The sequence below is a fragment of the Curcuma longa genome, chromosome 3, assembly GCF_044706935.1.
Source record: "Curcuma longa cultivar G26 ecotype Majalengka, Jawa Barat chromosome 3, ITB_CL_G26_1.1, whole genome shotgun sequence".
Taxonomy (NCBI): Eukaryota; Viridiplantae; Streptophyta; class Magnoliopsida; order Zingiberales; family Zingiberaceae; genus Curcuma; species Curcuma longa.
Genome location: NC_133863.1, coordinates 7842287 through 7867373, shown reverse-complemented (window position 1 = coordinate 7867373; position 25087 = coordinate 7842287). Strand labels below are relative to the sequence as shown.

The following is a 25087-nucleotide window of genomic DNA, read 5'->3' as shown; positions in this document are numbered from 1 at the left end:
AAGAATAAATGTAAAGCTAATATGGATGCACAGCTGTAAATAAGAGTTTTATGCATCATAAAAAAAAGGCTATTAATGGAGGTGTAATTAATTAGATAAATAAATGAGCCATTAAAGCGAAAAAAGACCTTTTAAGCGTCTGTGAGATTTGCATTAATAAGAAAGACTATTCATGAAAATGTAATTAATTAGATAAATACTCAGACCTTTTTCACAGTCTTGTAATAAGGTTTCAGTGGGAATCTTTGCACTTCTTGGATAGGAGTCGTTGAAATTTAGGGGACGACATTTATACAATGAAGGGATGAAATAAAGGATAAGATAAACTAATATCTAAGAGCAATTAATGTAGCGAGAATAAATAATAAAAATGATTACCAAGCAAAAAAAAATTAATTTAAATATTTACGATGATAATTTCTTTAGATACCGACCATAATGATGATTTTGAGGAAGTCACTTACTTCCTTGCTTAGCTAATCCACACTCATATCTTTTATCTCAATTCTTTTGTATAAAAAATTACCAATAATTCTAATAAATTAGCCATAACAAGTATTTTTTATATTGGTTTAATTGTTTTTTCTTAAAACGTTTTCCAAAACCGAATATTTTACGGATTCCTCTTAATAAAAATTTGAATTTTCAAATTGATCCCCAAAAGATAAAGGTAGCGTATTCTCACGCAGGATTTTGTCAGGTGTACCCCATCGTCCAGTCGGTTGGGGGTGCAGTTTCTGATAAAGTGCGTAATCTTAACATGACAAATCCACCGTCGTCGAAGAGTGCGCATCTGAATCGCAGCCACTCGTCGCGTGCGCACGAGGGGAGCACGTGCGGCGAGTGCCGTGTTGGGTGACCCACGAGTCTATAAGTAGCGGCCGATGCCTCTGCCTCTCATCGCCTAAAGTCTCAAGAAGCCCCGTATTGGGTGCGATCTCTGTCGCGATCTCTTCTCGCGCAATTTCCATCCTTGGGCACTCGCAAGCGGAAGCGCTATTCCTTTCTCTTCTCCCTCACCGGCTTGATTCTGGTGAGATCTCGTCGCCCTGATTCCCTTCTTCGCCCTTTTGATTCATGAAATAAAGCCCTAGGGCCGCCCGCCAGCCGTTCGTTTGGATTTGAAACCCTAGGCTTCGCCCCGCGTAGGATTGTTGCGATTTGTCATTATCCGGTAGATTAGTTGACGGGAGAACGCGTTTGGTTGTCTCTGCAATTGGTTCTTCGAGCCCCTGATTCATGGCTTGGCATATAGGACAGAACTGTTCTTTCAATAGGGCAGAACGTGCTTGTTTGTCAATTGGAAAATTCATGGTTTGACATGTAGGGCAATTCTGTATTTCCTGGATGTTGATAGCCTGTGGTAGTATAGATCAGATAATCATTTCTTTTCCTGTGATTGCTTCTTCTACTTGTGATGGTTAAATAGGTGCTGTAGTCTCAACAAGGGGTTTGTTTGGTTGATTAGCGTACCCATTCACAGTAACATCTTTAACAATATTCGACCAAACTTTCTGTGGCGTGGATGCGTCAAGCAACCATGAACAGTTGCAATGATTAGAGATACATAGCTACTGCGTTTTGTCTGCTTTATAGGTCCACACTAAAGGTGCATTTAATGACAAAACAATTGAAGACTTTTTTACATCAATTATCTAGATCAGCATGGTCTTATACATTTGGTGACTGGATTTATCTTGTCATAACTCCAGATCGTTTGTTTCTCTAAGTAATGTTTTGACCTTGTTATGCAAACAATATAACACTAGAAATGTCAGTTATTGAGTCGCGTTATATTTGTTTCTTCTTCTTTAATTTCTGATTAAAACTTGCTGTAGAGTTTTCCCTATCATTCTTAACTATTGCATCTTCTAAAACTACACAAAACTAGGATATTTACTTTCATTGCAGAGTGACAGTTCAGAAAAATGGCAAGATAGTTATGTCTTTTAAAAATTTACATACTCATTTAAAAGTGAGAGTATATTTCTATATTTTGTTTTGATATTTTTATGTATTTTGCAGAAAGTTTTCAAAGAAGTCAGTTTCAACAAATAACCCTGCCAAAGTGCAAGGATAATTTGTGTGAAGATTTGTGCACGAGACTTTAGTATAGTGTAATCCAATAGCTTTTATGTGTGTACATATGAAATGGGCAGTTCTGGAAGGCTACTATTTGATCTTAATGAACTACCAGAAGAAGAAGTAAATGTGGATGATTGCCCAATCGTTTATCAGCCCCAAAAATCTCTTCCAGTTGCCAAGTTGAACAGTTCAACTCTTTTTCCATCATCTGAAGCATGTCAAAGGATACAGAACAACCATGCTTTCACACATGCGTCGATTGGTTCTTGTTTTCAACCTTTTGTCAGAAAAGAAGTGTCAAAGAAACCAAAAGAATTAGAAAAATCAGGAGCTGAATCAAATACAGACCAAGCTTCAACATCTGTGGCTTCAAGTTTCGAAGATGTTAACAAAAATAACATACTGGTCCTGTCAGGTTGTCAGGGTGGCCAGACAGGTGAAAGAGAAGAAGGGGAATGGTCTGACATGGATGTCAATGGAGATGATATTGCTAGCATTTCAAGCAATAAGCAAGAGATACTTGACGATGAAACTACGGAGAAGCAGATAATGAATGAAGAAAGTGGGTCTTGTGTTAAGGCTGATGATAGCGGTCATAACAATTCTAGTCTTTTGGGAATTACCGTTAATGAAGTTTTTGAACCAATAAGAGATCCGAATGAGAATCTCCCTGTCTCAGAGAGCTATGCAACTTACAATTCTAGAGTAGACCCCCCTGTTGATGGATTTGGGGAATCTTCAATTGTAAAACCAAGAGATGTTAAAGGAGTTGAAGCAAGTCATGCTCTGAGATTTGCAAACAATCCTGTTAAGAGGCCTAAAATTGATGAGCACAAGGAGGCAATGTTGGGTAAAAAGAGAGCCAGACAAACTGTCTTCATAAATGTGGAGGACGCTAAGCAGGCTAGTTCAATGAAAACAACCCCTAGGAGGCAGACTTCTTTTCCAACAGCAGTTGTTACCCGAACTGTTAAGGATTCATCTCGTGCTAGTACTCCTGTTATTGAACGAGGCACTGAAAGGCCAAATACTAAAGATCAAAAGCAATCTGACATCATGAGCACTGAAGGTAGTTCAACTTTGGAATCAGCTAACCTGAAAAATGAACCAAATGGGGATGCCATTTCAGGTCCAGGTCGCCCAAAGAAGCTGAATCACAATGAGGTTTTTTCAGAAACATACCCCTCAGTTTCAAGGCAGGGCCCTTTGAAGCAGTCTGTGGACACCAGACAATTCAAAAACTCTTCCATTTCATCTAGGAAGCCTATTGTTTCTGGACTAGGCAACACAGATCAGAAATTAGGGGTAAAAAAGAATCCTTCTTCCAAGAGGCAGAATTCAATCAATCCTCAATACCAAGATACATCAGTAGAACGTCTTCTCAGGGAGGTGACAAGTGAGAAGTTTTGGCATCATCCAGGTTAGCACATGTTTTATTGATTCTTAGCCTTGACCTATTTCATCTCATGGCATCCTTTTTTTATGGAGGAACTTTTATGAGTTGTATTTATGCTACTGTTTTCAGTTCCATTTTCATGTGAAGTATTCATTCAGTCATTATTTTAATTTGGCTGATCAGCAATATGTTCATCATCTCAATTTTAGATGTAACTCAGTTAGTACATAGATCTACCCAGTTAAGTACTCCAGCCTCCAGTATTGCAGCATGCACAATATGCATTCTATTACTGCATGCAAAATAAAGTTTCATATGACATAGGTGATTTTTCGGTGTTTCAGTATTCAATCTTATTATGCACTGGAATTCTCCCATAATTTATTTTGGCAAATACTTGCCCCTTTTCAGAAGAGACAGATTTGCAACGTGTTCCTGGTCAATTTGAGTCTGTTGAAGAATATGTGAGAGTTTTCGAGCCTTTGCTTTTTGAGGAATGCCGAGCACAGCTGAACAGCACCTATGAGGAGCTTCAGGAGAATACAAGGGATGCACATATAATGGTTCGCATAAAGAATGTTGAGAGAAGAGAGAGAGGTATGCACATTGCCATTTATTCTAGAAATGACCATGTTGTTAAGTTTCTCTATATATTAATGTTGGTTCAAACAATATGCAGACAATCAAAATTATTTTTAGGAATGATATTTCTAAGTGATTATGATCTTTTGCATTTCCAATTCCTGGCAGTGCTATTCTTCTTTCACATGCCTAGTAAAATACTTTTTAATCTTGACATTATATATGACTACATGTGACAAAGGTGGCCCATAAGCAAATCTTTGTTAGACTAGATTAGGTTGGTGATAACATGGCATGCGAAACAAATTTAGTATTCCTAGGAGTTCAAGAAGTATAGTTGTTGATCTAGTATCATACTGCTAGTGTTTTATCTGGTCTCTGAATTTTAACCGAGGAAAGCAGTGAATGATAATGTGGTGATTCTAGCTAGACTATATTTTCATTTGACCTAGAAGGTCTTTGCTGAATTAAAGATTGAAGTAGAAAGTTGATGCCCTTTTTGCTACATATAACATGATGGTTTAGTAGAACTTTCTGGGTTTATAAAAATCCAATGTCACATAGATTCTGTTGTATTCTGATTGAAAGTAGTGTTTGACTACTCGTCTGCTCTCCCTCCTTATTGCTTAATGTGTGATTACTGCACTTTCTTACGGATGCTTACAAGAATTTTATGGTGATTCTTGCTATAGACCCAAGTTGATCACAGTTGGATCTGTTACCTGGATAACAGAATTGGATCGATTTTCTCTGGGTACAGAACTTTGCCTGGAAGATAGTCTGCCTGTTTTATGCAGGTCAAGCTAGTCTGTAACCTTGAAGTATATGTTCTGCCAAGGAACAATACTTGCTGCTACAGTGTCTGGCTGAGTAATTTTTCTTCCAGAGAATGTTGACGGTACAAGTAATAACTCAAATATTCATTAGCTTTGTCTTCCGTTCTTGCTGTTATTGGATGAGACATAAGTTCGTTAAAATTACATTTCTTCCTTGTTTAGAGTGTTGATAAGTTAAGAGGGAATGAGGTATTAAAAAAGTAGCATAGCAGATAGAGACGAGAAAGCCGCCTGTTGTGGGATTGATATTTTCTAGACGATGACAAAATATGACTTCCAATTAATTTAGTATACCCAATAGATGATAATCCGTAATTATAAGAGCTGAGATTAAGATCATATGAACATCTTCAGGGACAATTGCTTGATACAATAAAAGAGCTAAGATTTTGCCTTATTCTTGGATCGAGTCATTTGCATTGTGATTATACTGTATCAACATGATAAGGTTACTGTTCTTTCCTACAAATTTTCTCTAGTAAAGCTTCCTTTTATGTTCAATTCAGGGTGGTTCGATGTTATTGTTCTTCCAGTTCATGAATGCAAGTGGAATTTTAAGGAAGGCGATGTTGCTGTTTTGGCATATCCAAGCCCTGGTGCAGGTTTGATTTAGTCTTTTTATTATTGTGTTCCTTTTTTAGTAGTAGATTGGTGCATATGGATGAGTGTTTTACTTAATTTTTGAATTTTGAAATGGAAACACTTATTATGTTGAGTATGATAGTTTATAATAATTCTTACTTAATTTATTGTGGTCTTGGAAGCAGGCAGATCAGGTAGAAGAAGTAATTATAGTACAAATGATGATGATGCTGAACACGAGACTACCGGACGTGTTGTTGGTACGGTAAGGAGACATATTCCTATTGACACACGTGATCAGCATGGAGCCATTTTTCATTTCTATGTTGGCGACTTGTATGATTCTAGTAGGTAATATCCATCTTTAGATATTTCAAAATATTCAATATCATTAAGCACTACGTGTATATGTTGTTTTAGTTTGAAATTGACATACACATAGATATATTATTCTTATTTTAGAAATTCTTCCTTAGACTGGCTGTATCTATGCCAACTTTGCAGCAAGTCTGATGATCATATCCTGAGGAAGCTTGAACCCAAGACTACTTGGTACCTAACAACCCTTGGTTCCCTTGCCACTACTCAACGTGAATACATAGCTCTGCATGCTTTTCGCCATCTTAACACCCAGGTGACATATACTACCTTAAATTGAAGATTTAGGAATTTTCTGGATCTGATTCTAATGTAACCAAGTTAAACAGATGCAATCTGCAATATTGAAGCCTAGTCCGGAGCATTTTCCAAAGTATGAAGAGCGGCCACCTGCTATGCCTGACTGTTTTACTCAAAATTTTGTAGAACATCTACACAGGACGTTCAATCTTCCACAGTTGGCTGCAATTCAGTGGGCTGCTATGCACACTGCGGCTGGTACCAATAGCAGAGGAACTAAGAGACAAGATCCTTGGCCTTTTACACTTGTTCAAGGTCCACCAGGAACTGGAAAAACACATACAGTTTGGGGAATGCTTAATGTGATTCATCTTGTCCAATATCAACATTACTACACTGCACTGCTCAAGAAACTTGCGCCTGAAAGTTATAAGCAAACTGAGATTAATTTAGTGAATGCCAGCAGCGGATCAATAGATGAAGTCTTACAGAATATGGACCAAAGTCTCTTAAGGACTCTTCCAAAACTTTGTCCAAAACCAAGAATGCTAGTGTGTGCTCCTTCGAATGCTGCCACAGATGAGCTGTTAGCACGGGTTCTTGATCGTGGCTTCATTGATGGAGAGATGAAAGTTTATCGACCTGATGTAGCTCGTGTGGGAGTAGATTCACAGACCCGAGCTGCTCAGGCAGTGTCTGTTGAGCGAAGAACTGAACAACTTCTGCAGAAAAGCCGTGATGAGGTAATTAAATGGTTACATGACTTGAAATGTCGTGAAGCTGAACTGGCACAGCAAATAGCTCGTCTGCAGAGAGAGCTTAGTGTTGCAGCTGCCGCTGGTAGGTCACAAGGATCTGTAGGTGTTGATCCTGATGTTCTCGCGGCCAGAGATCAAAACCGTGACATGTTACTCCAGCATCTTGCTGCAGCCATAGAGAACAGGGATAAAGTTCTTGTTGACATGTCACGATTCCTTATACTGGAAAGCAAGTTTCGTTCTGGAACTAACTTTAATATGGAAGATGCTCGAGCCAGCCTTGAAGCAAGTTTTGCTAATGAAGCTGAGATTGTTTTTACAACTGTTTCAAGCAGTGGCCGGAAAATTTTCTCTCGTCTCACCCATGGATTTGATATGGTGGTTATTGATGAGGCTGCTCAGGCAGGTGAAGTTGCAGTTCTCCCACCACTGTCACTTGGTGCTGCAAGATGTGTTTTGGTAGGTGATCCACAGCAACTTCCTGCGACTGTTATCAGTAAAGCTGCTGGAACTTTACTTTATAGCAGAAGTCTTTTTGAGAGATTTCAACAAGCGGGATGCCCGACACTATTGTTATCTGTTCAGTATAGGATGCACCCTCAAATTCGTGATTTCCCATCACGCTATTTCTATCAAGGGCGTCTGAATGACAGTGAGAGTGTTGTCAACTTAGAGGATGAAGTTTACTATAGAGATCCTCTGTTACACGCCTATGCATTCTACGATATTACACATGGAAGGGAGTCACATAGGGGAGGATCCGTCTCTTACCAGAATGTTCATGAAGCCCAATTTTCTTTGAGGTTGTATGAACATCTACAGAAGTTTGTCAAATCAAATGGTGGGAAAAGGGTATCTGTAGGCATAATTACGCCTTATAAATTACAGCTGAAATGTCTTCAACGAGAATTTGAGGATGTGCTCAAGTCTGAAGAAGGCAAGGACATATACATCAATACGGTTGATGCATTCCAGGGTCAGGAGCGTGATGTAATTATCATGTCGTGCGTGCGTGCCTCAAATCACGGAGTGGGATTTGTTGCTGATATCCGCCGAATGAACGTTGCCCTTACTCGGGCTAGGAGGGCCTTATGGGTAAGCAATTTTCTTAACTTATGATACCATTTTACTTGATGTACCTAGTTTTTCTTAAGCTCTTAAAACATGTTTGTTGAATATTTCTCTTTGATTGCAGGTGGTTGGCAATGCTAATGCGCTCATGCAGTCTGAAGATTGGGCTGCGTTGATTGATGATGCTAAATCAAGAAAATGTTTCATTGACATGGAAAGCATCCCAAAGGAATTCTTGCTGCTCAAAGGATCTGCTACGGCTCCTGCAAAGCCGACATTGAATAGCACAAGGAGTTCACGAAGTGGTCATAGACAAAGGCACTTAGATGCGCTCCCAGAACCCAAGTCTGGAACACAGTCTGAAGATGAAGATAAGCCCAACCATTTCTCATCTAGAAATGGAAGCTATAAAAATGTAAAGATGAATGATGCTTCATTAGATGATATTGGCCATTCAATCGAAAAGTCTAAGAATGCTTCTCAGTATAGCATGGCAAAGAGGCCAAACACTTCTGGATCTTCAAAATGAGAGATACAAAGTTCACATCCGCAGGCATGTCTTTCTTCCATCATTGAGCTTAAAATTTTGAACTGTCAGGCAAACCAGGGAGCTTTGGTCTCACAGGCAAGACACTTTTGGTCATGGCTTTGGGTGGATAAATATCTGATACATGATTATGAGAATGGTCAGTAGCAAGATGATGATGGCTTTCCTGCCGCTCTGCGCCCGAGGCGGGAAGATCCGTGCTGCACAGGGCCTGGAGACCAAGCACCTCGTGATCCTTATGTAAGTTATACGAAGCAAAATGTATTTTGGAAGGAACCTTCCACTAACAGCAGACCTTGTTCCTACTGCCAGTTGAATTGCCACAATTTCTGACCCAGGCGATCACATGTTGATAACGACAGGGACTACACGGTTAGTGCAGTCATATCTTACTGGTCTTGGAGGATCATCAGGTAAATAACATCAGCGATTACACGGTCCCATTATAACTTCACATATTTACTGTGCAGTATAATGCTTTAGGTTAAATTCCTTCTGTACAAACAGAGTTGTAGATCAAACAGTATCGGAGGGTTAACCTGACGGTTGGAAGATAGGGAAGGCGGCTGCTTTTGTTCATAGCCCTTCTTTTTGTAAGCTGTATTAAGTCGAATAGTTAATTAATTCTTTCTGTAATAGTGTACGAGGAATGCTTTATACGTCAATTTGTCAAATTCTTCCTAGACATGCATTCATTTCGATACCGTTCGATCTCATTGCTAAAGCCCTCTCGATAAGTGTATGTACGAATAGAAGTTTACGCAATATTAATAGATATATGAACATCCTCTTCAGTTACTTTGATGTCGTGTAGATTGGACGTCATGTTAGTGACAAGTCACAAATAAAATAAGAAATTACAACTTAAAAATTTAACACACAAGATATGGTATCTAGTAAAGGTAGATCACCCCGGGGCAATGGTGCAACGGTAGGACATTGGTTGTATGCGATTCGCGATTTATCCATTTATAGAAATTTTCTTGTGGAACCGGGAACGCAATCAAAGGATGCTGGATTGGCTGCCGTTTGCGCTTCCCGATTTATCCGATTTATCCTGGTGGTCGGTGGAAAATTTTTTAATCCCCAGAATGTGGCTACTGGGATTATCATTTTTTTCTAGTAAAGGTAGATCACATATTGGGTACAATTGGCTACGCCTTCTTTATCCTGATGGTCATCCTGCGATGAGATTTATCATTTATCCGCAGGTGCTGAAGTAGAGTAAGCGGTTAATTTGATCCGCAGGTGCATCATACAATAAAATTGAAATGGTGCAAGCTAAGAGATTCTGCAATTCTTTGTTTTTGCACAACTCGTTATATATATTTTCGTCTATTTTATTCCTTGCGCCGCTCCGTTGTCTCTGTGTCGACGAGAATCGCCAACCGAATTGGACTGTGTGTCGATTATTCTCCTCCTCTTTCCACTTCCCTTATTTCACCACGGCATCCGCATCTCGTCGCCTCCTTGGAGTTTCTTCAAGATTTGTTCTCAAACCTCCTGCAACGGGAAGTGGCAATCGGCACCAAAGATCGAAGCTTTTCTCTGGTAATTGTCTTTTAATCTCTCTTTTTGATCTATCTGTCCTTTTCTCCTTGATCCGTTTCGTCCTGTCGATGTTTTCCCTTTTGTCTTAGTTCCATATATATATTTTTTTTGCTTGATTTTTGTCATCTGACGAGTAAAGAGCCTACTTTTGAATTCATGTTGTTTTGTATTTCAAAAGTGACGATTTTTTCCCCAAATTTTGACATTCGCATTTGTGGAGATGCTAACATGTGGTGCCTGTTTTATTTTGCATTCTAGGTGCTTGTGAATTTGACACTGTATCTGCCCTGTTAACCTGCTTGCTGCTGATCCCTTTGTCAATTTATACACAAATATATAAATATTCATTTTTAAATAATTAAGTAACTTTTAATAAATGATGAACAATCAAGATTTATTGTACTTGAACGACCATTTTTCTGTAAAAAAAAAGTATTTGTATTTTAGTATCCACTGAAATTTTCCAATTCGAAGTGTTGTTTTTGGGTCTCTGTGCATCTTAGTTATCTCTAAGCTTGTTGTCTCTGCACCAACTGTTCATTTGTATTCCCCTATTTTCTAATTTATATATTTGTATATGCGAAAAGGCTAGATGATATTTCCATTGCAATTGCAGCAGCAGAACGATCAAGATAAATTCATACTGTTAGTTCTCTACAGAGTGGCTTGTACAGGAGTAGACTTGCGCTGGATTATACAATTTTATTTGGGTTCTCATACCTTTTAATATCAGGTACAATGGATCGCCTCGATTGCCAGGCCCGTCTCATGATCGTCTCTGATCTAGATTGTACAATGGTGCGTAGCTTCAGTTTGTTCAATGTAGTAAATTCTACAATCATAGTTATTGTTTTTATGCGAAAAATTTGGCATTTTGTTCATAGGTTGATCATGATGATCCAGAGGATCTCTCACTGCTTAGGTTCAATGCACTATGGGAATCGGAATATCGTCACAATTCTTTGTTGATTTTCTCAACTGGGAGATCACCTGCTACGTACAAGAAGCTCAAAAACAAGAAACCGTTGTTAACTCCAGATGTAACTATTCTATCTGTGGGCACAGAGATATTTTATGGTGAATCCATGGTGCCTGATGATGCTTGGGAGCATTACTTGAACCATAAATGGGACCGCGATATTGTCATGGAGGAAACAACTAAATTTCCTCAACTTACCTGTCAGGTATCCAACGATGCCAATTTCCTTTTCTTAGACCAAATAACGATTGTAAGTTATAATCACACATTTCATTGTGATGCAGCAAGCAGTAGATCAGAGACCACACAAAGTGAGCTACTTTGTACGAAATGATCATGCGGAGGAAGTGGTGAAGTGCCTTTCTGAAAGGTTGGCAAATCGTGGGGTAAGAGTGTTTGTGCCTGGATGATGGTTTGCAATATGCTCTTTCCTAGTGTTTTAGGTAAATCCTTTTTGAAATCTAGTAGTTAGTTAATATATTTCCTTCGCCGTGCTTGCTCAGCTAGAAACTAAAGTTATCTATAGTGGTGGCAAATGCATTGATGTATTACCCTTGGGTGCTGGGAAAGGGGAAGCTCTTCGATATTTGCATGACAAGTTGAAGAAAAATGGAAAGCTACCGATCGATACTCTTGTTTGCGGTGACTCTGGAAATGATACTGACTTATTCACCGTTCCAGAAGTCCATGGCGTGGTGGTATGTAGCTTCATAGGTCTTGCTAATTCCTCCCTTAGTTCTCTTTTTTAGCACTAATCGGTAAATAGTTTCCTGGGAATTGTATTGTTTTTCACCTGTGTAATTTCAGGTCAGCAATGCCCATGATGAACTACTGCAGTGGTATGAACATAACTCTAAAGATCACCCCAAGATCATCCACGCAAGTGAAAGGTGTGCGTCTGGTATTATTCAGGCTATAGGGCATTTTGGGCTGGGTCCTAAGACATCTCCAAGGGATGTCATGGACTTGTGTCGTTGGAAGACCGCGAACTTCTGCCCTTCACAAGTGGTTGTCAAATTCTACTTGATTTATGAACGATGGCGCCGAGCTGAAATTGAAAACTCTGATTTGATTATACAGGATATGAGGAGTATCAGCGTAAGAGAGTGATACGGAAATTGAAACATTTCTTAGTTAATGGCTCTTAAATCTTATTGAACTTGAAGAAACCATTTGCTTACTTACAATTATAGTTTCTTGCTCTTAACTTCCTTAACATATTTCATTTACAGCATCCAAATGGTATCATTGTTCTTCCTTCTGGTGTCCAGTGCTCACTTAGAGAGCGAATAGATGCAATTATTCCTTGTTATGGCGATAAGAGAGGAAAGTGTTTCAGAGTGTGGTTAGACAGAGTTTCATTTTCTCAGATCAGCTCAGATTCCTGGCTAGTGAAATTCGATAAATGGGAGCTATCGGGTAAGATGTTATCTGTTATCAGATTGGCTGTCTTTTCTTTTGGTTATTAAACCATTCTCTGAATTCTCTATTAAATCTCCATGTCGATTCTGCAGACGCAGGGCGACAGTGTTGCTCGACGACGATTCTTCTTAATCTAAAGGTAAATAATACAGACTGAAAAAAAGAAGAAATTCAGTATCATATTTTGTGTTGAAAACAAAGTGACTGATGTAGCTTTTCCAGGATGAGGCTGAGAAAACACAGGGACCGTCTTTGGTTCATGTGCATCAGACATGGATGGATGGGTATGCTGCAAGTGATCAAACTGCCTGGTTCCTCTAAGCCTCTGTTCGATCGTTCTCAGAAAACATTGTCTGTGTTTTGTTTCTTTCCTGAAGAAATTGTTCATATAGAGAAGCTGCTTTACACCTGTTTAATGGATGTCAATACGGACAAAACGTTCCCGTTTGGTATTTGCAAATCCGCCATTATTAAGTTAATCTCCCAGCAGGTGTTTAATTAATAAAAAATGATGATAAATTCTAGTCAGTCTCATGGGCTCAATTTCTGGGGGTGGCCAGTCCGATCCTACGAAAGTTTCGCACCGACCACCAGGGTAAATCGGGAAGCGCATACAGTGGCCAATCCAGATGCTCAGCATCCTTTGATTGTGTTCTCCATTTGGAAGAAAATTTTTACAAATATGCTATAATTGAGGATCGAATCGTGGATCCCTGGATCACAATCCGAATATCCTACCGTTGCACCATTATCCCGGGGACAGGTGTTTAATTAATCAAGCTCAAATGGAGGTCAGTCAATTAATGTGGTTAGTACGTGTCTATTCTTCAATTAATGTAGTCAAAGCTAATTATTAGACTTTTTTATTCTTATTTTTAAATTGATTTCTACGAGTGTTTGATCATTTTTTAAATATAGCTGAAAAATAAATAAATAAATAAATGTGGACCTTGTGTTTTAATTAGAAAAAGAAAAGGAGAATATTATGAGTAGTTTTTGGTGAATAGCCAAAAGCTTCCTTCGTGTTGTCCAAAAGCCGTGCACAAACTCTGGTCAGTCGGCCACTGCCGCAAGCGACTGAGAGAGAGAGAGAGAGGGGCGAGGAGGGGGTGCGATGGCGGGAGCAGTGAAGGCCGGGAGCCGGCCGCCGTGGGTGGGGCTCGCGGCGGCGGTCTGGGTGCAGGTGGCGGCGGGGACGGCGTACACCTTCCCCCTCTACTCCCACGCCCTCAAGAAGGCCATGGGCTACAACCAGCAGCAGCTCACCATGCTCGGGGTTGCCAACGACACCGGCGAGAATTTCGGCCTCGTCGCTGGGGTCCTCTGCAACCGCCTCCCTCCCTGGTTCGTTCTCCTCGTTGGCGCCGCTTGCTGCTTCCTCGGATTCGGAACCCTGTGGTCTGCCGTCAGCCTTACCGTCACCGGCCTTCCCTACTGGCTGGTTCGTCGCCTTTCTTTCAAAACAGATCTGGAAAATGCTTGATTTTGAATGATTAGGGGCGGATCGACGGTTCATTTTAATTTGATGCTATCAATCGATAATTTCATCATCTTGTTAGGCTCCAATCTAGCTTAACCTTGCATAGCTACCTATCCAAATTTTTTGTTGGTTTTATGCAGGTTAAATCCTCTCTCTCTCTCTCTCTCTCTCTCTCTCTCTCTCTCTCTCTCTCTTGACCTTGAAGCGACAGAAAATGATCGGTCGTAAGAAAAATTGTTTTTCTCTCTAGATCAATGAATGCTCATCACCACTCCTCTCCATAATGGAAATAGGATGAATATTATCTCTTTGCCAGATCTGCAAAGAAACGAGAAAAGTAGGCAGCTTGCGTTGTAGGATAAAACACGGGATGAATATTATTATCTCTTAATAATGTTTTCTTCACTGAATATTATTATCTCTTAATCATGTTTTCTTCACTGTATCTCATATTTAATATTTTCTTGTAATTTTTCATTAAAAGCTAAGTGAGACAGTCCACTAGTGGAACAATCTTACCTTAAAACATTCTTTTTTCGTGTAATAATTGATTAGTTTCCAGAATACGATTACAGTATTTGGCAATATAGCTACTTCACATTTATGTAATAATTTGCAGTTAGATGGAGTTGTCAAGAATATTTATTCAAACGTAGATCTAAACTAGATCATAAAGAGGAGGTTTTGAACCTGACTGCTTCATATTACAATTATAATTATAACACAGCTGTGCAAACTAAAGCTATTTATCTACCTGAATTCTGAGTGTATATGAATTTGTTTACTCTGCTGGATCTTATCACATGAAAGTTACTTATTTATTGATACTCATCTAGTTGGTATTAGCACAACCCATTCTGATTACAGAATTACACTATTCATTCACCAGGTAGGGTTGAATCACATGACTTTGAAATAAAGTCCATACTAAGCCAGTCGACTGTTATAAGCCTTAAACCAAAACGATCTGTTGGCAGGTTTAGCTATGAGACTAACTTCTATAGTCTAGCAACTTACAACAAATACCTATGGCAAAAAGTGATCTACTAGGCAGCAGTTGAAGTCCACCACCACTGATATGCTTTTTGGGGTTTGTTACCGACCATTGGACTACTAGTTCTACTCCAAACCATTGGTAGGAACTTAAGATATTAAGAGTTTGGTCCTTAACCTCAGACATACATTACTAACATGATAGACCAAGTTAATATTAATTAATTGGCCCACCCCAATAGTCCGTATAATGTTTGTTTTGAATACATGGTTTATGCAGTACTTGTAGTCTCATCTAGGCCTTACAAAAACAGATTGAGATGTGTGGGATTATACTAGAGTGTCACAACTACACCTATATGTGACATTCCATGTTGCTATCCTTATAGGTGAAGTTCAAGTTACTGAGAGATTAAAATTTCTGCTAACTTGTTTTTCAATCTCACCGATTTTGTCATGAAACTTCTAACTTTTATTGCCTTTTGATTAGTAAACGGCAAGTTGTAGGAAAATGAAAAGGGTTTTGTGTTTTGTCCAGTAAGTGGGAGATTAATCGCCACTTTTTTTGCAATATACTACAATGTTTTGAAAAGTAGAAGTCATAAATGCAGCTGGAAAGAGTCTCTGTTTCCTATCTTTTTTGGGTCTCTCTTTCCTATCTTTGGATGATAATCCAACTTTAATTTGGAGTTTAGTGTCCATACGACACTGTAAGCACAATACCATCAATGATTATTGTTTATCTAATTTGGTATGACTTATTGTAGTATGGAGTTCGTTCTTCTCGAGGAACACACAAGGAGACTACCAAGTAGCCAACTCTAACTTAGCTCATTAAATTTGTGATAGTCGTGATTTTGCATGTAATTAGTATCATTTAGTTTGAAAAGATTTTTATGGACGTCATTGTATGAGACTCTATGTAGAACTAATACTTCATTTTACCCTCTAGTTATGGATAGCAATATGCATTGCTACCAATAGCAGTGCCTGGTTTGGCACAGGCGTTCTGGTCACCAACATGCGAAACTTCCCTCTCAGTAGAGGTACTGTTGCCGGCATTCTCAAGGGTTATGTTGGGCTTAGTGCTGCAGTATTCACTGGATTGTACACTGGTGTACTCCACAGTTCGTCAACAAAGTTGTTAGTGTTTCTTACTCTTGGATTGCCTATCATAAGCCTTGCAATGATGTATTTCGTTAGGCCTTGCACGCCATCCTTGGAAGAAGACTCATTGGAACAATGCCATTTTATGTTTACCCAAATTTCAAGCGTATTTTTGGGTCTCTATCTGCTTTCCTTCACAGTTGTGGTTGATTTGCTCCCATTAACTGATGGTGTTATCTACATTTTGTTTGGTATAATGATCATCTTTCTCTTGGCCCCCCTTGCCATCCCAATAAAGATGACAATCTTTCCAACAAAACGCAAGAAAAATGTTGCTAGCGAGACTGGTAGTACTTCAAATCAATTAACCGAGGAAGGCTCGGAAAAAAAAGAACCATTGCTCTCAACAACATCATCATCAAACAATCTTGGGAATGCTCAGGAGAATGATGATGCTTCAGATGTGGACATGCTTTTAGCTGAAGGAGAAGGCGCAGTTAAAAAGAAGAGAAGACCCAAGAGGGGGGATGATTTTGAGTTTCATGAAGCATTAGTTAAAGCTGATTTTTGGCTTCTATTTTTGGCATACTTTCTCGGCGTTGGCTCAGGTGTTACAGTGCTCAATAACCTGGCTCAAATTGGAGTTTCTTATGGTCTTGACGACACAACCATATTGCTATGCCTCTTCAGCTTTAGCAACTTTGTTGGCCGTATCAGTGCTGGTGCAGTATCCGAGCACTTTGTCAGGTAATACAGGTTTCTTCTTTATGCAATCGGGGTATCATTCCTTTCCACCATGTTTCCATATCATAAGTTTTTTCTTTCTTTTGCAGATCAAGAATGCTTCCTAGGCCAATCTGGATGGCGTGTACCCAAGTAGTCATGGTTGTAGCCTACCTTCTCTATGCTTCAGCTATCAACGGCACCCTCTATGCTTCAACTGCCATGCTTGGTTTCTGTTATGGGGTTCAGTTTTCAGTCATGGTGCCAACTGTCTCCGAGCTCTTTGGCTTAAAGCAATTCGGCCTATTCTACAACTTCATGCTGCTAGGAAATCCCCTGGGGGCATTCTTCTTCTCCGGTCTTCTCGCGGGATACGTATACGATACTGAAGCTGCAAAGCAAGACCCGACTTCAAGCACTTGCTTGGGACCTACCTGCTTCAGGTTAACATTCCTGTTTCTCGCTGGGGTATGCGGTTTAGGAACCTTGTTAAGTATAATTCTATCAGTGAGAATAAGACCCGTATACCAGATGCTCTATGCCGGTGGATCCTTCAGGCTGCCTCGGAGTGCACTGCATTGAGTGTCCTCTGTTCCGAGACTATTAGGAGCTTTGCTTCTACCTGTAAAATATGTTGTTCTTGAGGATTTACAGCTTGTTTCATGACATTATATGAACCTTTGAAACTTGTGCTGATGATTATAAAATGTTTCTGATATAGATTTTGTGGCATTCAATCTACTCCAGCCCTGGTGATTCTATTGCCTAAACTAAGCCACTTAATAATGTTAATGATTACTTAGTTGTGGTGAATTAATAACTTAATCTTGATTAATTGAGAACAAAATTGGAAGTAGTAATGTATAATTGTAATTATTTTTTTATTCATATATTCAACTCTTGGAATCAATTAATTCTAGAGGTGATTGGTTCGATCCCATGAAAATTTCTCATCGCCACCAAAGTAAATACGGGAAGTGCAAATGGGTCTTGACGGACAACTCAGCATGAGTGGTCGAGTATCGTGGGCATATGAAGTGCAGCACTGCAAATCCTTAATGTGTGGGAGCGCCTATCTTTTAGGTTCTGTTAGGAAGATGTGAGGGAAGGAGAATTTTGATCTATTATTTGGGATGGAGTGAGTTAAAGAGGGTAAGGAGAGAGAAAAGTAAGTTTTACCCTTGTATGCTCATGAATAGCTACAATTTTTTACCCTCCAATTTGGAGTATAAGGAAGAGAAAAGGAAATTCAAAAATATTTTATTCTAATGTTATCTCTATTTTAAAATATTAATTCTTAAATTAACTCATTTATTTATGTATCGTGTCTTTGCGTCATCGCTCCTCACACAACGCGTGTCGTCACAGTTCAATGTCCAATTGCTCGCACTTCATGACGTCAGGGTCGGTTCTCGCCGTAAATCTCTTCGAAGACAAGACTCAAGAAGACAAAGACAATTAATTCTAATCTTCTTTTTCTCCTCTTCCTCCAAGAATAAGGACTTATCTAAAAAGTATACATTGTACTTTTATATCTCAGGTTCTACTTGCAACACCGATAAAATTTTATAGTTTTCTATCTGTCTTTTATATGCGTTGTCTTTTTTAAAAATTAAAAATATTTTTTTATAATTTTATATATTTAACTTTCGTTATTCTTTCTATCCTTAATAAATTTCTCTCACTCCCATTAGCATTCCTGTCTCACCTTGCCTTGCGGGCTAATGTATAATTGTAATTATGTAAATAGGTAACAAGGAAGGAATTAATAAACTTCGAGAAGATATTTGAAATCTAAACCGTCCGACATTTTTGAGGAATCATTCCCAGAATCTATAGCTACTTCCTCCTCCGCCTTCCCCTCCTTCTCTCCCTTTCCATGGCGGAAAATAGACACTGGCCTTCGCTGTGCCAGCTCCGCCATCGCTCCTCTCTACCATGCTGCCTATAAACAATCCCGTTCCTCTCGTGCTTTCCCTCGCCTCGTCCTCTTCTTCATCAATCCTTCATTTGGCCAATTATCTCCCGGCGGTGGCGCCGCCCACTCATTGCCCTGTCCTTCTTCCACCGCTGGACATCGGCATAAGCGACGGAATCCATGGAGGGTTCGGTGGTGACGCCACGGAAGTCGATTCGGGAGGTAGTGATGGAGAAAATGCGGGCCCACCGTGCCGAGCTGCAGGAGAAGAAGCAGCCGAAGCGCAAGCGGAGCAAGAGCTTCTCCTGCGACGGCGATCGTCGAGTCTCCAGGGCGGTCGTCTTGGGCGGCGATGACGAGACTATGTTCTGGGAGGAGGAGGATGGCACCATGGAGATGGCCCAGATAGGGGCCGATCGCACCAAGAACGTGCTCATCCTCATGAGCGACACCGGCGGTGGCCATCGCGCTTCTGCCGAAGCAATCCGTGACGCCTTCCGCATTGAGTTCGGCGACGAGTACAAGGTCGACCTTTCGCTGTTGTTCTTCATGCATTGCATTGCGGACTTCTATGGTTTGAAAGATGGTTCCTTTTTGTTGTTCTCCTCGCGATTCCAATTTCAACATTTTGCGCAAATTGTATTCTTGGATAATTAGCCTTTTGCATATTGATTATTTGACGCATTTAGTTATTCTCACTCTCCAGAGGTGATCATTGTTTCCTCTGGTTTCATTTCATAGTATCAATGCAATAGGAGCTAGAATTGTAACAACTTGTTGTTGCTTATCTCAATGTGCAGGTTTTTGTGAAGGATTTGTTCATGGAACATGCAGGTTGGCCTTTGAATAACATGGAGAGTTCCTACAAATTCATGGTGAAGCATGTGCAGCTCTGGAGGATGGCCTTTCACGGAACCTCCCCTCGTTGGATCCATAACTTGTATCTAGCTGCCATCGCATCATTCTACACCAAGTATGGAGCTCTTCTTTATCCTTCTTAACAGCAATTCTACTGCTGACATAGCCCATAAATTTCTAGTGTTTTCATGACCTTACTCATGCTCTTGATTTATAAGCTAAAGATATAGATTTTGCAACTACAAGTCCTTGTGAACAATTTCTGTAGAGAAATTCTTTTTGCAGCAGTCATTATTGATTTTGGTGCTTGATGACTGAAGGAAAGTGGAAGCTGGTCTGAAGAAGTACAAGCCAGATATCATAATCAGCGTCCATCCCCTCATGCAGCACATTCCTTTGTTGGTGCTGAAATGGCAAAGCCTTCAAAACAAAGTTGTTTTTGTTACCGTCATCACCGATCTCAACACCTGCCACCCTACATGGTGTGTGAAACTAATTTTGTATACTTTTATGAAGTTAAATTTGACTGAAGAACCTTATCGGTTCGATCAGGTTCCACTCTGATGTCAATAGATGTTACTGCCCCTCTGAGGAAGTAGCAAAGAGAGCAGCATTGGATGGCCTACAGCCTTCTCAGATCCATGTGTCTGGTTTGCCCATCAGACCTTCCTTTTGTCGTGCTGTTCTCGTCAAGGTTTGTCACGAGAGCTTAGCATATCTGCTTAATTAATCTTCTGCATTAGAAATTCAAGTTCCTTTTGTTTCCTGATAGGATGAATTGAGAAAAGAACTTGAGATGGATCCTGATCTCCCTGCTGTCTTACTGATTGGAGGAGGTGAAGGAATGGGGCCAGTGAAGAAGACTGCAAAGGCCCTCGGCGAATCACTATTCGACAAGGAGAATGGAAAACCAATCGGGCAACTCATTGTCATTTGTGGCCGAAACAAAACTCTTAGTGAAACACTCCAGGAGATTCCATGGAAGATACCAGTGAAGGTATATATCAAGCATTAAACATTCAATATGACGACTTCATATTATGTCTTTTTGTTTCAATCATAAGATGCCCTTGATTATGATAGATCATGGGGTTTGTAACTGGAATGGAAAGATATATGGGAGCTTGTGATTGCATTATAACAAAGGCATGGAACTATTCTTAGCTTTTTACATGTTTCATCCATGATTTCCTACTAACTTTTCTTGTTTCTGGTGCTGATTTTTGTTCTTGTTTGCTGCATCAGGCTGGACCTGGAACAATCGCTGAGGCTTTGATAAGGGGACTTCCTATAATCTTGAACGACTTCATCCCTGGACAAGTTTGTTTGCACATAAACCGTTGAAATTAAATTTACACATTTTAAATGATATTAGGATCATAATTTAGGGTGTTGGAACAGAAGTGCAGTACTGTTGCATGCATAAAACTAGTATTGTTCTTGAATGCAGGAGGTTGGAAATATCCCTTATGTGGTCGACAACGGCGCCGGCGTATTCTCAAAGAGCTCAAAGCAAACTGCCAGCCTCGTTGCTCGCTGGTTTGGCCCTGAATCAGATGTGTTGAAGAAAATGTCTGAAAATGCACTGAAACTGGCACAACCAGATGCTGTTTTCGACATTGTCAGGGACATCCATGAGCTCGCCGAACAGCGAGGTTCTTTGTCACAAATATCCCATTGCTTGACTTCCTCCTTCTTTCAATCGAGGAATGCTACTCCGTTGATCGATTCTACAATCTAATCCCTGCGTTTTATATTCCATGCTTCTTCTGTAAAACCATTGTTGATATTCTTTGGCCTTGCTTGCAATATAATTCTGCATTTATCCAATATTTTATAATTGCTTATAATTGTAGATTCATCTTAAGTCCTCGCATGCATTCACTTTGGTGTTAACAGTTCATATCTCTAACAATCTAATTTTCTTGTATATTAAAATAAAATATTATTCACTTTGGGTCCAACGTTATGATTTTATTTTTGGATTTTATTCAAAATGTCACATACTAATGAGATATCTTTCATCACTTTAATCCCAATATAATATTCATAATTGTCACAAATATATTTGACTACGTTAAATTATTGTATATGATATAGGAAAATATATACAACTGGTTTGACATTAAAGATTTCAATTATTAATTAATGGTGATGTTGTTAGAGAATCATTAACAGATCCATTAGTACAATATATACTTATTATATATGTTTGACTTCTTCTATATTTTACCATGTCAACAAGTTTAAAAGTTTTAATTATACAAGTCTTAATAGATCATTCTTTGTAGCTTGCTATCACACGATTCCTTTGTCATTTTTGGATTATTTTAATTACAATGACATGCATGCGTTAATGCTCTAGTAATTACAAAACTTAAAAATGATAATTATTATTAGCTATATATCATCGATGCAATTACTATTAAACCAATTGAGAGCATGTCCTATCAAATTTGGTGCAAAAAACTAATTGGTAAATTTTGTTTTGAACTGGTCGTTTCGTGTAATTTTACTTTTGAATAATGAAACAACTAGCCCATTTTCAATAAAACCACCAACTATTAGGAAGAAAAGAGTACACAATGGAGGTTTTAGAAAGAATACAAGAATACCAACTTACTTGAACTTTGAATGAGCACGCGCGTGGCATTAAGAATAATGGACTACCTACTTCCTTGAAGGGCAGAGAGAAACGTAATAAAACAATAATGAGAATAAAACATAATTAATAATCATTAATAATTATCCATTCTTCTCCCCGATTCATTTCTTCCGTCCTTTCCTAAAGAATAAACAATTGTTTGTTAGTTGTTATTTGTTTACGGAACTAAATGCAATCACTCAAAATGCTCTAAGTTTTATTAAAAAGTACTTTAATCCAATACGTTCACTAGAAAAAGCAATAATATATTTTATCACATCGAAAGTTTAAAAGCTATATAAACGCATGGTGATCATGCAATTCCTCCATCATCCACTGCAATAAACGGCTAAGCAATGGCAATGGATCTCTCCATCACTTCCTTCCTCTTTTCTTCCTTCCTGCTTCTCCTCCTCATCCTCCTCCTCAAGCTCGGGAGCAGGCAGCGTGGAGGCAGCCGGCTTCCTCCCGGACCACGGCCGCTGCCAGTCATTGGAAGCATGCACCTCGTTGGAGAATTGCCGCAAAAATCCATGGCTTCCCTGGCCAAGCAATACGGCCCGGTGATGCACTTGAAGCTGGGGGAGATCTCCACCGTGGTGGTCTCCTCCCCGGAGGCGGCGGCCGAGGTGACCAAGACCCGCGACGCAGTCTTCGCGAACCGGCCGGCGACGCTGGCCTACAAGATCCTGTCCTTCGGCGGCAAGGGCGTGCTGTTCACCCCCTACGGCGCCAACTCGCGCGAGCTCCGCAAGATGAGCACCATGTCCCTCCTCAGCGCCAAGCAGGTGCGGTTCTTCCGCTCCATCCGCGAGCAGGAGACCCTGAACATGCTCAGTTCTGTCGCAAGCGAAGCCAGCGGCTCCATCGTGAACCTAAGCGCGCAGATCTTGCGGCTCACCAACGACATAACCGCCCGCGCGCTGATCGGAGCCAAGTGCAGGTAGGAGCGGAGTGATCACCACGTACAGTTCGATTACAGAATTTTCTTACTGAATTGAATCGATTAAGTACTACTGCATGTGCAGGTATCAAAAGGAGTTCTTGGCGTTGGTGGATGAGTCCATCGAGGAGATGAGCGGATTCAGCTTGGTCGACTCATTTCCGTCCTGGGCAGGGATCATCGGCCCCCTCAACGGCGTGCGACGCAAACTGAAGAGATTGCTCGCCCAAATCGATCTCATAATCGGCAGCATTCTGGATGAGCACCGGGAGGCGTGGGAGCTGAGCGGTGAGAAAGAAGAGAAGGATATGATCGATGTGATGCTGAGAATCCAACACGAAGAAAGCCTTCCGTTTCCTCTAACAAATGAGTACATCATCGCTATCGCCATGGTGATCAATCGACAATTCATTCGTCGCACTTGTGTTGTGCTTGCTCATCTTCTGATCATGAATTGTCGTCCTCAATTTTCAGGATCTGTTCGTCGCCGGAAGCGACACCTCCAGCACCACTCTGCAATGGATCATGTCGGAGCTCATCCGGAACCCATCCGTGATGAAGCGAGTCCAGCAAGAAGTGCGAGAAGCCTTCGGCGGCGACGGGAAGCCGGCGGAGGAGAATGTGGGTAAACTGAGCTACCTGAAGCTGGTGATCAAGGAGACCCTTCGGCTCCACCCTCCGGCGCCGTTCCTCGTCCGTGTCTGCCTCGAACCCACCGAGCTGCTCGGCCACCAGATCCCAGCGAACACGCGGGTGCTGGTCAACGCGTGGGCCATCGCGAGGGACCCTGCAGTATGGGGGGACGACGCAGAGGAATTCCGGCCGGAGAGGTTCGAGGGGAGCGCAGTGGACTACAAGGGAACTCACTTCGAGCTGTTGCCGTTCGGATCGGGGAGGAGGATGTGCGCCGGGATGGGATTCGGAGTGGCCACCGTCGAGTTCCCGCTCGCTTGCCTCCTCTACTACTTCGACTGGAAGTTGCCAGAGAACGAGATCGAGCTGGATATGAGGGAGCAGTTCAAGTTAACGTCAAGAAGGAAGACGGATCTCCGGCTGCGTGCTGTTCCTCGTCTTCCTCTGCCTTAATACATTCATACATATATCATTGCTTTAAATATAAATTGTCGCGTGCTTGTTTATGACTTTAAAAATATTAAAAATAATAAATTTACAGTGTATAGACTTATTTATAAATTATACTTTGCACAAGACATAATCAATAATATTTTACAAAATAAAAACTAATGTATTGGATAGTCGTTAACTATAAATAGGTAAAATAAAATGACGATTCCATAAATTTTAATAACATTTTGAAAAATACAAAAAGACACAAACTTACATTATATTATTTATTTAATTACAAATTTTCTTACGAGAGGAGTGGCCGACCCAATTCAAAACCCTTTCGCTTCGCCATGGCTTCTCGCATCGCCCGATCCCGCCTCCTCCGTCAACGTCCCCGCTGCCCCTCCCAAGGAGCCCCTCGGCTCCTCCGACGTCCTCTTCAGCGACCAACCCTCCTCCTTTTCTTCCTCTACTCAGCCGCCGCTGCCGCCGCCAACGCTTCCGTCTTCCGTCGCTGCACGCCGGTTCTGGGGCCTCCTCAAGTTTGGATCATTTGCAGCTCTCACTGCCGCCGTCGGAACCATCGCCTATGCCAGTTATGGTGCGCCTTTCTTTGTCCTCCGCTCCCCCTGGCTTGCTTTACTTTGTTAACCTTTTTCCGAGTCAGGATCGATTCTATGCAAATTTTTTGTTTTAAGTTTGCTGAAATTTCTGACTGTCATTCTATCGAACTTAGAATTACTTCCCATTTCTGAGGAAAAATATCATTCAGTGTCAAAGAAATTGTGATGTTCCAAAATTGGAGCAGCGAGAAGAAGATGCCGTATGCCTAGAAAATTAAATTATCCGAAGATGCGATGTGGAACAGCTAAACATACACACAAATAAATGTTAGAAATAGCTCAAGAACAACTAAAATGGTCCGA

General features: G+C 40.5%; 5 protein-coding genes across 10 annotated transcripts; all 5 read left to right on the top strand.

The window, feature by feature from the left end:
* Nucleotides 1-919: 919 nt before the first annotated feature.
* LOC141825008 (uncharacterized) lies at nt 920-9140 on the top strand. 6 transcript variants are annotated; one of them, XR_012601476.1, is made up of 10 exons: nt 920-1033; nt 2026-3505; nt 3893-4078; nt 5406-5501; nt 5667-5832; nt 5986-6115; nt 6189-7952; nt 8053-8715; nt 8814-8888; nt 8959-9140. XR_012601476.1 is itself a non-coding variant. In XM_074712371.1 (8 exons), exons 2-8 carry the CDS (start codon nt 2152-2154, stop codon nt 8455-8457), a joined length of 4101 nt encoding a protein of 1366 aa, XP_074568472.1. In that variant the 5' UTR covers nt 920-1033; nt 2026-2151; the 3' UTR covers nt 8458-9140. The 6 variants fall into 6 exon arrangements, 1 of the variants encoding a protein (XP_074568472.1); XR_012601473.1 differs by having other exon boundaries at nt 8814-9140; XR_012601472.1 differs by having other exon boundaries at nt 8788-9140.
* A 764-nt stretch (nt 9141-9904) lies between these two features.
* Nucleotides 9905-12887, top strand: LOC141824655 (sucrose-phosphatase 1-like). Its single transcript, XM_074711980.1, has 9 exons — nt 9905-10026; nt 10760-10824; nt 10911-11210; nt 11290-11391; nt 11509-11703; nt 11813-12103; nt 12238-12424; nt 12520-12566; nt 12650-12887. The coding sequence occupies exons 2-9, from the start codon at nt 10765-10767 to the stop codon at nt 12746-12748; spliced, it is 1281 nt and encodes a 426-aa protein (XP_074568081.1). The 5' UTR covers nt 9905-10026; nt 10760-10764; the 3' UTR covers nt 12749-12887.
* Nucleotides 12888-13450: 563 nt separating this feature from the next.
* Nucleotides 13451-17467, top strand: LOC141823463 (protein NUCLEAR FUSION DEFECTIVE 4-like). The gene is made up of 3 exons (XM_074710750.1): nt 13451-13868; nt 15853-16754; nt 16841-17467. The coding sequence occupies exons 1-3, from the start codon at nt 13542-13544 to the stop codon at nt 17310-17312; spliced, it is 1701 nt and encodes a 566-aa protein (XP_074566851.1). The 5' UTR covers nt 13451-13541; the 3' UTR covers nt 17313-17467.
* Nucleotides 17468-18737: 1270 nt separating this feature from the next.
* Nucleotides 18738-21296, top strand: LOC141823464 (putative monogalactosyldiacylglycerol synthase 3, chloroplastic). The gene is made up of 8 exons (XM_074710751.1): nt 18738-19173; nt 19449-19621; nt 19827-19988; nt 20059-20200; nt 20279-20503; nt 20590-20652; nt 20752-20826; nt 20957-21296. The coding sequence occupies exons 1-8, from the start codon at nt 18829-18831 to the stop codon at nt 21245-21247; spliced, it is 1476 nt and encodes a 491-aa protein (XP_074566852.1). The 5' UTR covers nt 18738-18828; the 3' UTR covers nt 21248-21296.
* A 1210-nt stretch (nt 21297-22506) lies between these two features.
* LOC141822750 (desmethyl-deoxy-podophyllotoxin synthase-like) lies at nt 22507-24179 on the top strand. The gene is made up of 3 exons (XM_074710081.1): nt 22507-23093; nt 23179-23485; nt 23568-24179. The coding sequence occupies exons 1-3, from the start codon at nt 22507-22509 to the stop codon at nt 24177-24179; spliced, it is 1506 nt and encodes a 501-aa protein (XP_074566182.1).
* Nucleotides 24180-25087: the final 908 nt, after the last annotated feature.

Coding starts and splice junctions, on each gene's coding strand:
- LOC141825008 (XM_074712371.1), top strand. CDS start 2,152: ATGGGCAGTTCTGGAAGGCTACTATTTGATCTTAATGAACTACCAGAA. Junction 4,079..5,405: donor TGTTGAGAGAAGAGAGAGAG/GTATGCACATTG, acceptor TGTTCAATTCAG/GGTGGTTCGATGTTATTGTT. Junction 5,502..5,666: donor ATATCCAAGCCCTGGTGCAG/GTTTGATTTAGT, acceptor TCTTGGAAGCAG/GCAGATCAGGTAGAAGAAGT.
- LOC141824655 (XM_074711980.1), top strand. CDS start 10,765: ATGGATCGCCTCGATTGCCAGGCCCGTCTCATGATCGTCTCTGATCTA. Junction 10,825..10,910: donor CTGATCTAGATTGTACAATG/GTGCGTAGCTTC, acceptor TTTTGTTCATAG/GTTGATCATGATGATCCAGA. Junction 12,104..12,237: donor AGGATATGAGGAGTATCAGC/GTAAGAGAGTGA, acceptor TTTCATTTACAG/CATCCAAATGGTATCATTGT.
- LOC141823463 (XM_074710750.1), top strand. CDS start 13,542: ATGGCGGGAGCAGTGAAGGCCGGGAGCCGGCCGCCGTGGGTGGGGCTC. Junction 13,869..15,852: donor CCGGCCTTCCCTACTGGCTG/GTTCGTCGCCTT, acceptor TTTACCCTCTAG/TTATGGATAGCAATATGCAT. Junction 16,755..16,840: donor GTATCCGAGCACTTTGTCAG/GTAATACAGGTT, acceptor TTTCTTTTGCAG/ATCAAGAATGCTTCCTAGGC.
- LOC141823464 (XM_074710751.1), top strand. CDS start 18,829: ATGGAGGGTTCGGTGGTGACGCCACGGAAGTCGATTCGGGAGGTAGTG. Junction 19,622..19,826: donor ATCGCATCATTCTACACCAA/GTATGGAGCTCT, acceptor TGATGACTGAAG/GAAAGTGGAAGCTGGTCTGA. Junction 20,653..20,751: donor GTGATTGCATTATAACAAAG/GCATGGAACTAT, acceptor TTGCTGCATCAG/GCTGGACCTGGAACAATCGC.
- LOC141822750 (XM_074710081.1), top strand. CDS start 22,507: ATGGCAATGGATCTCTCCATCACTTCCTTCCTCTTTTCTTCCTTCCTG. Junction 23,094..23,178: donor CTGATCGGAGCCAAGTGCAG/GTAGGAGCGGAG, acceptor CTGCATGTGCAG/GTATCAAAAGGAGTTCTTGG. Junction 23,486..23,567: donor ACATCATCGCTATCGCCATG/GTGATCAATCGA, acceptor CTCAATTTTCAG/GATCTGTTCGTCGCCGGAAG.